At 46.5% G+C, this 14697-nt stretch overlaps 1 protein-coding gene across 1 annotated transcript; it reads left to right on the forward strand.

Annotated features, from left to right (window-relative positions):
* Positions 1-470: 470 nt before the first annotated feature.
* On the forward strand, positions 471-4620 carry egr1 (early growth response 1). The gene is made up of 2 exons (XM_084009760.1): positions 471-1169; positions 2016-4620. Exons 1-2 carry the CDS (start codon positions 959-961, stop codon positions 3320-3322), a joined length of 1518 nt encoding a protein of 505 aa, XP_083865886.1. The 5' UTR covers positions 471-958; the 3' UTR covers positions 3323-4620.
* Positions 4621-14697: the final 10077 nt, after the last annotated feature.

Consider the following 14697-nt stretch of genomic DNA (forward strand, 5'->3'; position numbering starts at 1 on the left):
GATTTGCACTCCAGCCTCTCATTCACTTCACTGCCAAGCAGCGATCAGCGCTGCCTTTAGGAAGTTCCAAATAAGGACAGGGAAATGGAAACCCACCGGAATAGGTCCTTATGTAGTCACGACCTTATAAGGCACGGCGGAGCCGGGCTTTCCGGTAGCAGCGTAGCCTGCCGCACAGATGGGAAATCCAAATCAAATCTATGGGGCGACCGGGAGAGCGCGAGAATTATGCTGCTGTCTCGCGGAGCTGTTCGCCTATGAAGATACATTGATTCGGGCCAGAGGAAGAGCGGCGTTGTCTTTGCAATTTACTGCTAGGGCTTAATATAAAGTCTCTCCACTCTGCTTTCCCCCAGGCCAGCGTCATGTGCCACTGCAGTGCCTAAATATGGGCTTCCTCCCCTCCTAATATGGACATCTACGTCACGGCAGGAGGGTATAAAAGGAGCGGGGAAACCTCTCCGCTCAGAGAGAGCCCTGAGAGCCCACAAGAGCAACTGTTAGAGCAGCGATAGATAGAGAAACACACAGAACTCCCTTACTGAGACATATCACAACAAAAGTACAAAGTCAATTCAAAACAACATCCATCCAAGAGGGTCAAAACCTGACTGGATAAGTCATTTAATGCATAGATGCAAAAATCAAGATTGATCTGTTGATTAATTTTGATGGATCTTAGGGAATGAGTATAAAGGACACTTTTGATTTTTTTCTGAAAAGACAAGAGGATCTTTACTCATCTCTGAGAGAGAAAAAGGAAAAGAAGAGGACGACTGGAGCACAAGAGTCACGGAGCAAGAAAACAGCATCTTCCTCTACAGCAGCAGAAGTGTGCAGCGCTCCCTGAGCTGGGCTAAGTGATTACCTCCACCGGCGAGGCACCGCTCTGCCAGTGTGCATCCAGCCTCCCTGCACTTATCACCAGCCGCCAGCGCAGCACCAGCACCAGCAGAGGATGGCTGCAGCCAAGACCGAGATGATCCTGCCAGCCCTGCAAATCTCAGAGCCCCTGAGCTTCCCTCACTCCCCCATGGATAACTACCCCAAGCTGGAGGAGGTGATGATGCTCAGCTCTGCAGGGACCCCCTTCCTCACCGCCTCCGCACCCGAAGGTGCAGGCTTTGGCTCCGGGGAGCCAGGAGACCAGTACGACCACCTTGCTGGAGGTAAGATCTGGAGATTTTTCCTGCTTTTCCTCTGATTCCGGTGTAAAACAACATGGAAGATCGCAGCACATCTGCTGAGCTAAACTAAAACCACAAAAAGAGTTGAGAGGAATAAACAGCTGCATAAGTTTAATTATTATTTATGCTTTGCTATATTTATTTATCATTTTACTACAGCTGACACTGTTTAGTTAGGAGTCTGTATTCATTTGTTTCATCGAGGCTTATGGTGAGAAATTTTACAGTTCATTTTTTAATTAGCTGACATAAAAACAATGATAATTCAAATATAAACAACATCAGATAAATAAATAAAAAAGATCCATCTGACTTGATATAAATGTACTGATGGCTCTGAATCCCTCTCGACTCTCGGAGGACTTAAACACTGCTCAGTCACCGCATGCCTCTAGACACTCCTACAGCTCAATTCAAATTGCATTCCTTAAACCAGCTGAACTGCAGTTTCGGTAATCAATTGCCTCAGGCTCTGTGATGGGCTTCAAGAATGCGAGTGTGTGTGTGTGCATGTGTATGTGTGTGTGTGTGTGCAAGACAGGAAGAGCAAAACAATGAAAGAAAGATCGAGAGTGTGTGAGCAGAGGGAAATGCAAGCGTGGAAAGCTTGCGCTGCAGCTCTAGTTGAGGTTTGGAAGTGTCAGTTTTGGAGTTTAGAAGGAGAGAGTTGAGTTCGAGGGGGTTTCTCTGTGTGGGCTCCTGACTGATATGTCTCAGAAGAGATGGGTGACACACTGTCCACCGCCCTGGCAGGATTCCCCCTCTCCCTCCCTTTTGGATATTGACAGTTTGATTAATGTCTCCTCTTTCTCTCTGTGCTCTCTGCAGATACGTTACCTGATATGCCGTTCAACTGTGAGAAGTCAGTGGGAGACCAGACCTACCCCACCCAGAGGCTGCCCCCCATCTCCTACACAGGCCGCTTCACCCTGGAGCCCGCCACCACCTGCAGCAACAGCCTCTGGGCGGAGCCCATCCTGGGCCTGTTCACTGGTCTGATGGGCAATATCACCCCCAGCTCCTCCGCTGCCTCACAGACCAGCTCGTCCTCCTCTTCATCCCTCCCGTCCTCCACTTCCTCTTCTACCTCCTCCTCATCTCAGAGCCTCAGTTCCTCCATTCACCACAACGAACCCAACCCCATCTACTCAGCCGCCCCAACCTACTCCAGCCCCAACTCTGACATCTTCCCGGACCAAGGCCAGGCTTTTTCCAGTTCGGCTGGAGGGGTTCAGTACCCTCCCCCGGCTTACCCCAATGGCAAGACCTGCAACACAAGCTTCCCCGTGCCCATGATTCCTGACTACCTCTTCCCTCAGCAGCAGGGAGAGATCAGCCTGGTGCCCCCTGACCAAAAGCCCTTCCAGAGTCAGTCAAGCCAGCCCTCCCTCACTCCTCTGTCTACCATCAAGGCCTTTGCCACCCAGACTGGTTCCCAGGACTTAAAGAGCGTCTACCAGTCCCAGCTGATTAAACCCAGCCGCATGCGCAAGTACCCCACCCGGCCGAGCAAGACACCTCCCCACGAGAGGCCCTACGCTTGCCCCGTGGAGACCTGCGATCGCCGCTTCTCGCGCTCCGATGAGCTGACGCGTCACATCCGCATCCACACGGGCCAGAAACCCTTCCAGTGCCGCATCTGCATGCGCAACTTCAGCCGCAGCGACCACCTGACAACGCACATCCGCACTCACACCGGCGAGAAGCCCTTCGCCTGCGAGATCTGCGGACGCAAGTTTGCCCGCAGCGATGAGAGGAAGAGGCACACAAAGATCCACCTACGGCAGAAGGACAAGAAAGCAGAGAAGGCAGGAGGGGTGGTGGCGGCAGCGGCGCCGGTATCAGCAGCATCGCCTGCCTCCAGCTACCCTTCTCCCATCACGTCCTACCCCTCTCCAGTGTCTTCTTACCCCTCTCCCGTCACCTCCTGCTACTCCTCTCCCGTCCACACTTCCTATCCGTCTCCTTCCATCGCCACCACCTACCCCTCGGTGTCCATGTCCAGCACCTTTCAGTCCCAGCTGGCCTCCTCCTTCCCCTCCTCAGTCGTCTCCAACATCTACAGCTCCCCCATCCCCACCCCGCTATCAGACATGCAGACCACTCTCTCACCAAGGACAATCGAGATCTGCTAAGAAAGAGAAAAACTTTTTTTAGAGTCTCTCAGCTCCTCTCCTTCCTTAAGGTTCTTTGAGGGGAAAGAAATCAGCATCAAAAGACTTTGTTTTTTCCCCTCCAAAAAGCACTTTTTTCGTCTGCTCCCTGTGCAGTGTTAGGTGAATCTTGAGATTTACCTGAAAGAGAGAAAAAGACAAGTCAAGGACTCGGTAAAGACAATAGAAGATGAAAAGGGATTTCTTTCTGTTTCAGCAAAAACAGACGCAGCACTTCAAATGCGTAAGGGACTCAACAGATAGAGCGCAGAAACTGGCACTGACGGGTCTCTGCTATTAGGTACACAGAAATCAAGAGACAGATTGCCAGCGGCTGTGGTGCTAAGGCACGTTCGCCCTTGCAGGCACTCATACAGTAGGCTACAAGAGACATTGAATGATATACATAAGCTACCATATATGTATATTGTACATGTGCCATGTTTCGTTTTTATCATTCTTTGGTACCATTGATGTGAAAAATGATTTGCATATTTGCATTGTATTATTTGAAGTGAGCAGGGCCATATTTTCTACATACTTTCCTCTATTATGTAGTGATGATGCTGTGATACGTTTTGACATTGTTTGGAAAAAAAAAAAAAAAGAAGCACTTAAGTATTCAAGCATGAGTAAGAGTGGTGTTAGTTTCTGTTTGTAAATATCATCCACTGGTACTATCTCTTTCTCTCTTTCTCACATGTGACATATCACTTGGTTATATGGAAAAATAGAGAAATGAAAAACTAAAAACATTTAAAAAAAAAAAAATCAACTCAACTAAACAAGACTCCCGCTCCCGTTATTTGGTGCCTTTTTGTGAAGCCTTGCTGATGTTGTGCGCGCGAGATAGAGGATGCACTGCATCTCGCCTTAAGGGTTGAGTGAATATTTTTGTTACAGAATGTAAGTCATACTCAGAGGAAGGAAAAGGGACGAGCTATGAGGGCACCGCTTCATTTCATTAGAATGTAAGCAAAAAAAAAAAAGGAGGAAAAACTATAAAGTATATTTTTGTAAAACTTAAATGTAAATATCCACATCTTCAAGAGCTGGAATGTTGAAGTTACCTACTGAGTAGGCATGGGATTCTTTTGTATGTTATATAAATGCAGTTCATTATTTTGTGGTTATCTTTATTTTGTATTTGTGTTTGTTAAAACAAGTGACTGTTTCTGGCTTCTAAACACATTGAATGCGCTTAACTGCCAATGGGATATTTGGTGTACAAGATATCCTCCCAGAACTGAAATATAAATAAAAATATGAATATATATGTATATTTGTTCTCATACTATTTATTGTCCGACTTCTGTGCCTTTTTAAAAATATTTCCATTGTTGCCGTTTCATTACATTACACCATCCTTCATTTGGTCATGCACATCCCTCATACATGAACATCACACATCCCGTCATTTTATATGTTAATTGTATGCAGATTATTAGTGTAGATTTATACCGCGACTTCCCATCACTGAGAACCTCCCTTTCATATGCAGGAAAATCTGCACAGCGTGATCTTATTGAAACGCTCCGTTTCAATCACTGTTCTCAGACTGAACCCCATATTAATGATAACAGTAACGCATGACTCCCATGCCTATAAACACTGAAGATGAGGAATTCTTATCTAGATCCAACATGCTCTTGAAGATATTAAGCTTATCTAAATTTCCATTTCATTTTAAGATTTTATGATACACGCTGGCCCTTACTGTTGAGTACACAGACTTCCAGCAATTGGATCTTTAGGCAAAAAAAAAAAAAAAATCTGTATGCTGTTAGAAAAAAATATATATATTTTTTTTCTGGACGAGGATATTTTTAAACGCAAGTTAGACATGCACTGGGTTATTTTCACAGGGCGCAGGTGAAATCCATCACAAGATAATTACCTCCTTTTTCTGCAAATGTGCTTGGCGAGACGCTGTCACCCCGCAGCGAATGAGCTGTAACACACAATTGGGCAATATCCGTGTAGGTTAGGCTGAATTGTTGCACGAGTGAAGCTGAACAGACCGGCCCTAACGGTTTAACTGCTGTTTCCCTTGGTTTTTCAAGCAGAATATAATAACAACCTCTTCGCACCGTCATTATGCATCTGCCGCTGTTCCCCATGCAAGAAATTCTTGCTACACGTTCGAGTATGAAAATAAAACAGCTTCGGGGGGTTTTTTTAAGCCTATGTCGACAAGAACCCTCCTTAGTTTTTCTCCCGGAGCTTTGGAGTAATTTCGTGTTGTGAAATAAACCAAAATATGCACAAATGCAAACGCAGCTAAAATAGAAAAGCAGGAAAACAAGTCGAAGTCAAGAGTGACGGAAGGAAAAGGAAAATAATTAAGATAATTGGTCTCCTGATCCCAAATTGACTTTCTAAATTTGGTCTGATGAAGTGTGTGTGTGTTTGTGTGTGTGTCTTTGTATGCCCGTATGCAGGCTTTTGTGTGCTATATACATTATTTGTCTATAGACTCTGACTAATGCAGTTGTTGTGTCTGCGTGCTGATGTGTAAGTGGGTAATTGTGTTAAATTTGCCGTGTTCTGCATCTTCTGGTTAAACCTCAGCATCCCCATGAAACAGATCTACCTGGACACCGCCCTCTCAGCTGCTGACACAGTTCGCAGGTGTGTGTCCATGTGTCTCTGCTTGAGTACGTACAAACACTCCACAACGAAAATAGCAACGGAAGCGAACAACGGCTCATTTTCTTGGGTGAAACAATTGAATGGATAAATGAAAATGCACACACACGTAAGAGGATATACTAAAACACAAATCAGCACCGTGGTTGACCTCTGAGTGAAATCAGCATGGTGTTTAAAAAAGTGACGCTCTCCACTCCAGAACCGCATCCAGCTTGTCTGGGCAGATCTCAAGCCTCCCTGTGTGGCTTGAGATCCTGAATTCAGTCATTTCCTGTCATTGTTTACGACATTATTTTGGTCCCTGGCTGCAAATCAAGAGTCATTCGGCAGCTTTCGCATCAAAACTTTCTCATGTTGCCATGCTTTTTTACTCAATGTCGAAAACCGCAGACTGTGTCTCTCAGCACTTTCTCGTGTTAAGCGAGACAACATCGCAACCGGCACTGTCACAGTCCATAACTGCTGGAAATACAGCCGACCGATATCCCTCAGAGTACGGGGGGGATTGTGTAGCCCATCATATCCTCTCGCTCTGATTCAAGGCTCCTCGTCGCATATCAAAGCTCACGCGCTGAGCCTGTTCTGTTCGGGGAGGTGCGGGAGGAGTTGGGAGCCGGGGTTGCGTCGTGGCTCCGCTCTGTTGTAACCCACAACGGAGCCACCTCGTGTCCCCAACAGGCTTCCACTTCAATAGCCCTGCCTTTGTTCAAAAATGTATTTGTTCTCTTATTCTTTTTGGGAACTCTGTAAAACAAAAAAGGACGAATGGCGAAAAGAACCGCTCTTTTCTCCCAGACCCCACTACAACCTCTCCCTCCCTCTCTCTCTCTCTCTCTCCTCGTCTGTCCCTACCTTGCTCTCCCTCTCTAGTTGTGCATATTTTGCTGGAGATGCTAATGATCCCCCCCCCCCCCCTCCTCTGTATTCTGATGCAAGGTCTGTCTACACTTTTCCCTTTCATCCACATACAAATGTGCTCTTATTGCCTCTTCGCCCTCGGGCCTTTTAAGATGCCTTTTTGAAATATGCCGTTTGATAAGCACATCATTGGCCAAGTCCCTGCAGTGATTAGAGATCTCTTTAATGTGAGCAAGTTAGAGAGACGAGCGAGGGGCTCCGGGGCCGGTAGCTATCCGTTCTCCTCTTGCCCTCACCCCTTGACATCTCCCGGACCGCTGGGGAGAGACCGGTGTCAGGTAGGACGACCCGGAGCACCGCTGGCTATCCTCATCTCTCCGAGGAGATGGAGCGCGAGAGGAGAGACACTGGAGGATCGCCTTCATAGAGACACGGCGCTGTATGCTGGAAGGCTAGATTCTTGTACTTTATCACAGGGATATGACAGTAGGACTGCTCTCTAATGTCTTTTAAATATGCTCCATTGATCTAATGTTCAGAGCCTTGCTTTGCCTCGCTGGGAAGTGTTTTTTTATCACGTCAATAGGGAACACTGATACAGTCGTCAGGTGCGTTCTCCGGCTCTGCGCCTTGCGCTCCGACACCTGTTGAGCCTTTTGGGATGAGGAGGTTATATTTAAACCGCTTGATTTCCAGCCGCCTCGCAGCTATTCAAATCAATTTCAGGTAGATTGCAACATTTAGACTCGGAGTTCAGGAGACTTGCTCGACATGTGAAAGTTTGATACAAACATCAGTCAGAAAAGTGCAAGAACGGCAAACCTGGACAGAATGTAGCCGTCCACCTCAATTCAATTATGTCTCCGTGATGGTTATATAACATAAAACACACACAAACACACGCTCAGCTTTCATAAACACACTGAAGTACATAAAAGATGATCAACTTCACAAATTTGCTTTCCCGCCGGGTGTCAAACCACAGCAGACGTAAGGGCAGCACACCTCACCAGCATCTTTGCAATGATTTGCGGTTCACAAAAGGAGATTTACAGGTGTCCTGGCAACTTTAGTTCTACTTAATAAGCCATGCTTGTTTGAAGTGCGTGGCTTTGAAACAGACAACAAAAAGGGTGCATGCTTAAGTACCTCCAAATATGACACCTCTTCAACTCGGCATCAAGCACACTACAGCTTCACAAAAGGCACCTGTGTGGCTCTGAAATGCAAACAAGCCCGCCGAAGTCTTTATGTTTTATGGCTAGTAAGTGGTCTCGAGTTGTTTTCCTTTCTGTCTGTGAGCATGACTATCATAAGCAAATCCCTGAGCGAGGTCTCAGAGCCTGGGTAAATAAATGCAGTCATGCCTCTCCCAGACTTGTCTGTTTTTATCAGAGGACGCATGTTTCTGCAGCAGATGGCTTCCTACTGCAAATTAGAGGCTTCTGACGGCACCGTACAAAACATCAGCTCCTAAATAGTTCAAACAAAACAAGCATAAATATATTACATTAAATATTATTAAGTAGTAGTAGACGGGCTGTGATTAAGGCCTTTTTTTTAGGGCCGTACCGCGTCGTTTCTACGATCCATCTTATTCCACGAAAAAGCAGTCGAGATATGTTGCAGGTTCACTGGGTTTTGCTTGAACCGTAGTTCAAGAGTTCAGCACAACCCACCAGTTGTCACAACAGCGCAGATTAGAGGTGAGAGCTGCAGTGCTTTATGCGCGAGTATGTGTGTGTGTATGTCTGCAGGCTTTGTGACTGAATACAACTCAAACCACATTTACTATATATAGTTTGGCCTTTGTTTACATGTTCCTGGCCATTGAGGCATTTGCATATTTCCATGAGGTAAACTGCTACAGACCCTTCAAGCCCCGAGTAATAAAGTCCATACAAAACCAACAAACCACCTCTCAAAAATAAAAAACAGATCAGGGCTTCCTGTGTCTTACTCGATACTCGCTCCCTCAGCTTTTGATGTATCAGAGACCCCCCTCCCCCTCCAGATGTGCCCTGTCGTGACTTAACCATCTGTCACTCAAAAGGCAGAAGCCAGGTGTCGGATCCAACACCACAGCCACCTGTTCTAAGACACACACACAATCCCTGCTTTTCCACAGAACAGGTGCACTGAACACAACTATCGTGTCCATGCTCGGCCAAAAATAAAACTCACTTATAAGGTAATACCTGTGGAACGGACCGATAATAAATACTGTAATCTGCCACAGAAATGAAGGTTTAGTCACACAACAGAAAGAGGGGGGGGGGGGGGGAGAAAAACAATCTCACTGGTTCAAGGCCAAAGATAATAGAATTGGGAGTAACAGCCGTGGCAAGAGACATCCTTTGTCTTCGTGTTTTATAGTTTTGGCTTACGCCGACAATGCTAGTGTGTGCTGTCGCTGCTCTGCTTTCATAATGCAGCACCAGGTATCACAAAAGCAGCACTTGTCATCTGGCTGTTACTAAGCCTCATTTAAAGGCTGAGCCATAATCACATACAACAACAAAAAAATTGGAGATTCCTGCGTGGACAGAATGTAGAATTAGGTAAACATGTGTGCGTGTGTGTGTGTGTGCATGCGTGCCTTCCCATTCTACATGTGCCTATATGCTGCAGCCATAAGGTGTTATCAGTCTCAGGGGTGACAGCATGAGCGCGAGGGAGTGGGAGAAGTGAGATTTGGGGGGAGGAGGGATACAGTGAATGTGTATCATCATCTGGCCAGGTTTCCTTCGCCGCCCCCTCACTACAGCTGTCCTCCACGTCTGATGAAAGCCTTGTACTGCTATATTTGTCCCACAGTGATGAGGTGGAACTAATGGCCACTTTCACGCCAGCTGATGTCATCAGTGTGCTGCGCCTTTGGGAGCAGGAGGATGTTGGGCGGACGGAGCGGGCCGGGATACCTGCTGGGAGCTTCGGTTGTCCACCGACGCATGTAGCAATGGTTTACATCAACGTGTGTGTGTTTTAGACCTGGTGATCTCAGGTCAGCACTCACAGAGGGTCTGCCAACGTTTAAAGGAATAGTTCAACATTTTGGGATTGGCTGTCATGTCTGTAGGTACATGTCATAACGACTGGTAGCCCGGATCTCTCCAAAGGTGACAAAACCCACTGCTTCATATTTACAGACATGAGAGCGCCATCAGGCTCCTCCTATTTCTCAAAGAAAGCAGCGTAAGTGCATTTGCCAAAAAATGTCAAACTGTTCCTACAATGTAATTAATTCTCTGACGATTTATGTAGATCATCCAAGCCATCCATCCTCTTTACCTCTTCCTCTATCTGTCTTCCCCCCCCCCCCTGTCTGCCCTCCTAGCAGCTAGTTAGCAGTAGCTGTGGCAAGCCGAGCACAGCCACATCTCTGTCACATCCACACCGATGGCTCCTCATTTAGGGCCTGCGACTGCATGCGGTGGCGTGTCAGCATCTGTCAGCTCTGTCGAGTGTATATGTAGGCTTTTTACGCTCCCTAATGTGAAACAGTTGACAGGTTATTACTGCCAAAGTGAAGTCGTGGGCCTTGACCACAGCTATAACCCAACTTTAACCTGGGGGGGGCACTGAAATGTTTGACAAGGTGAGGGCAAAGCAAAGTTTTTCTATATAGTCGGCTGGAACATCCAGCCTGGGCCGTGCATCACTGTCTCCTGGGCTATCCTATTTCCATTAGGATACATCTGTGATCAGATCATCAACTCGGCACGCTTTCACCGCTTCAATCGTTTGGCTATAAATACCTCAGATGCCCCCTCAGTAAAATTACCCCTTCAATGGCCCGATCTCCTCCTGCCCTCCATCATTTTCATCCTCTAATGTACGTGAAGCCGCCCAGTAATGGTGCTAGATTACAAAGTGTGTGTGCAGCTTGTGTGTGTTATTTTGCAGCTTGGAAAAATCCCTGCAGTTAAGCATAATTCACACACACACACACACACACACACACACAGAGGGGCACACATTTGACCCGTACATGCACACACACACACACACACACACTTCAGCGGGCTCCCTCTACACCTCAGGGTGTGTGCGTGCATGTGTTAGTCTGTGCACATTTAGCTCTGTATGCTGCCGCTTAATAGAGTCCTCCGTGGTGAGTAATGACCCCAGCCCTCTTCTGGTATTCTACCCAGACCAGCGGGCGAAAACGTTGCTGGGAGGATGAGAATGCGGGTCTCTCTCTTTCCTCCAAAGCATTAAAACCAGGAGAAATTGCAGCTAAATGAATGGTTGTTTACTCGCCGCTTTGTTCCCAAACACACCTCATCCATCCTCCTGTGGCCACTTTAACATCCCTCTATTTGATTTTTACCTTTAACATACATTATGCTCTAATTTGTATATGCTTTTTTTTTATCTCTTCATGCTAAACAATGTTCTCCCTCGATAGCTCTGCTCACGACTTCCGGGCTTGAACCCTTACTGCAACACACACACACACACTTTCCCTGCAGCTGCACACACACACACACACACACCACCGTGACCGCTCACACCAGGCCAGAGATGCTAAGAAGCAGCGGGCCTCCACTGCTGTGTGTTATGAGGTAATCACCCAGAGAAACACGGCGGTAGGAAAAGCAGGAGTGTGTGGGCCTCATTTTGTAGGTGTAAATGTCAGACGGCATGGATGTGAGTGTGTGTGGACGTGTGTGTTTATTTGTGATTGTTTGTGTCTAGGACTGTATTTCACACCCTGCTGCCTGTCTACTGTCCATCCTCCCTCGTTTAATTCCCTTTCCTCAGTCTGCTGCTTTTCCTTAGTGTGTGTGTGTGTGTGTGTGTGTGTGTGTGTGTGTGTGTGTGTGTGTGTGTGTGTGAGTGAGTGAGAGAGAGAGAGAAAGGGAGAGAGAGAGAGAGCAGGTGCAGGACTTTACTTGTCACTTTACAGATTTATGTCTGATTGGAGCACTCACTGTTTACTGGGAAACATCTGTCTGTCTGTCTGTCTGTCTGTCTGTCTGTCTGTCTGTCTGTCTGTCTGTCTGTCTGTCTGGGAGAGGGGCAAGTTTATTGTAAACACGAAGGCGCAGATGGCCAATCAATAAGCAATGAAGCATGAGCCCACAACATGGCTGCAACTATTGAGAGGAAAGTGTCTGGGTTTAACTTTCTGGATGCCGTTTTGACAGCTTCAGAAAAGAAAAGGTGGAGGAGGACAGCAAACAGGTCACCAGCATCACTAACGGCAGTTCAACCGGGGAGAGTTAAAACACGACGAGCAGGTGTCCTTCTGGTCTTTGCTGCAAATTAAATGGAAGCAGTGTGGGCGGGGCTCAAAATACAAAATTCAATCATTCTTTTCAATTCTCTTCATTGAACAAATTATAAGAAAATAAGAATAAAGTTCCATTGACTAATTATTTATGGTGACCAAAATGTTACAATTGCCTTTCATGAAGTCAAACACATTGTGGAAGAGCTAAAGTTCTAAGACTAAAGCATGGACAAGATGGGAAAAGAGATACATGCAGCTCAGGAAATCAGGCAAATCAAGTACAGACACACAAGTTATTTAAATCATTGCGTCCCAAAAGTTGAAAATGATGCACTACTAGCCAAATCCGTGAATCACTTTCCGCCCTTCATGTGAATCTGTCCAAGAATGAGGTGTGACCGAAGGCTGGAGACAGCAGCCAAAAAAAAGTGAATTTAATTTAATTTGGACTTTGAATCCATGTTTTTAGGTACGTTAAAGCAAACTGACTGGAACGTCATCGGTTTTGCACGTAGACCATTCGGTCATAAGCCAAAATACATGTTGACCTTAATAGTGGAAAAGTCAGAAGACCACCAAAGTCATAGGAGTCATCTTGGTTTAAATATCTGTATTAAAACATCCAGGCAATCCATCGGATAGATGCTAAATCATTTCAATCTGGACCAACAGAGACCACTAATGCAGACTAAATCTTGAACACATATGATATCATAGTAAATCCAACACAACCATATAGTTCTATGCAGATGCAGACCACATGTTCCCCATGCTGCCCCAGCCCCCCCTATGATCGATGCAGTAAACACAACCCTATGCTGATAGAGCAACACATACATACCAGACTGCTCAGTAGCAGCCTGTATGTCATTGGTGCAGAACATAAACGCTGGCCTGTGAAATCTCTGCTACGGCAATAAGCCGCTAGCTGCAGGCTGTACTGAGAGCGAGGCACAACAGAGGGAGGGAGGGAGGGAGGGAGCGCCGGAGCTGAAACCAGAGAGTGGGCCCAGCCCAGTCCGACCGGCAGCCCACCAACACCACCTCTGCAGCCTCCCTCCAGCTTGCATGTGATCCCCTCTCCAGAAGCCAACCAGTAGAGGAAATGTCAGTCTTCAAGGCAGCCAGGAAACCTCCATGCCCAAACAAGGAGCTTCCTGCCCTGACACAGCTCTTCCTGTGGGCTATGTAAGGACTTTCCTGCCCCGTCTCCCTCTCTCTCCCCCTGAGCTCGCTCTCTTTCTCTCTCTCTCTCTCTCTCTCTCTCTCATTCTCTCCCTCTCCCACTCTTTTGGCAGGCTGCCCTTCGGCAAGCTGCCTCAGTGCAATCCTTTTTTTCCCCCTTACCGTCTTGCTAGGTATGTGTGTGTGTGTGTGTGTGTGTGTGTGTGTGTGTGTGTGTGTGTGTGTGTGTGTGTGTGTGTGTGTGTGTATTACGTTATGCTGGTCCATCCACTTGCAAAACGATCCTGCATGTTGCAACAAAGTCAAAATATTTAACACATCCACAGTATATTGTATGTAATTCACAAAGTTTCCATGTATTTCTCTCTGTTCTGTGTATATTTAGTGAACATTTCAGAGGGCACTGTTGTGTTAATGGAGCAGTTAAACATCATCCTCAGAGTGGAACATGCATGCAAACGGTCTATAACGTTAAAAAATAATCCATGTTTTCGCTATGTGTGTGTGTGTTTGCATCACAAAGCATGCACACTCATGGTCTATCACGCGGAGACAAATCCCTGTGTGCCACCACAGCAGTCTGTGGCACAGTATTTATCTTACAGCTGTAGTTAGCCGCGAGTGGTACATTTCATCTGTACCACTTTCAATTGTATCCCGACGTGGGAGTGGGAGCACAGGGTTGCCTCGCTGTATCTGTATCTCTCTCTCATGAAGCACAGCGGCGTGCTACTGTTACATTATCTGATTTATGGCAAAGGGGGGCGAGTGAGAGGCTTTGCAGCTCAAAGCAGGTTGGCAGTGTATAACAGCTGGGTCTTTTGTACCGAACAGTGGGCTCCTTTTATTCCGAGATACGTTCCTGCAAAGCATTTTGAATCAGTGGTTGAAAAGGACAGACAGACAAACTGTCTGTCTGTCTGACAGGAGAAGAGGTAGCATAAGAATGTCCTGTGCAAGTGCAAGAAACAGAAAGTCGCTGATTACAGAGGGGAAAGCAGTTGATTTGATTGTGTGTTTTTTACCATAATGCGCTCTGGTCTGCTCTCAGGGATGGGATCCTGATCACACAGCCTCCAACTAGCCTGGCGTAGTTTGTATAAACACATGACACGACAAAAGGAAACTACAGCAAACTCGGTATGTTTCAGTCTACGAAGGCGAGGGATGCAACCAATAAAAAAAGGGACTTTACGCGGCCTTTGAAGAGACACACGACTCCCGCCACAACGCATCACAAAGCTCCACTGACCTCGAAACATTTATAAGCAGGAGGAGGAGGATGTAAACAAGGCAATGTTAAAACCACAGCAAGGGCACTTTGCGAGAATAAACAAATTAATTGAATTCCAAAGGAGAGGGGGAAAAAAATCTTTTGTTGTGTGGAAATTGATTTTAACAAAGTGGTTAATATGCTTTTTTT

Source organism: Eutrigla gurnardus (genome assembly GCF_963514095.1).
Source record: "Eutrigla gurnardus genome assembly, chromosome: 5".
Taxonomy (NCBI): Eukaryota; Metazoa; Chordata; class Actinopteri; order Perciformes; family Triglidae; genus Eutrigla; species Eutrigla gurnardus.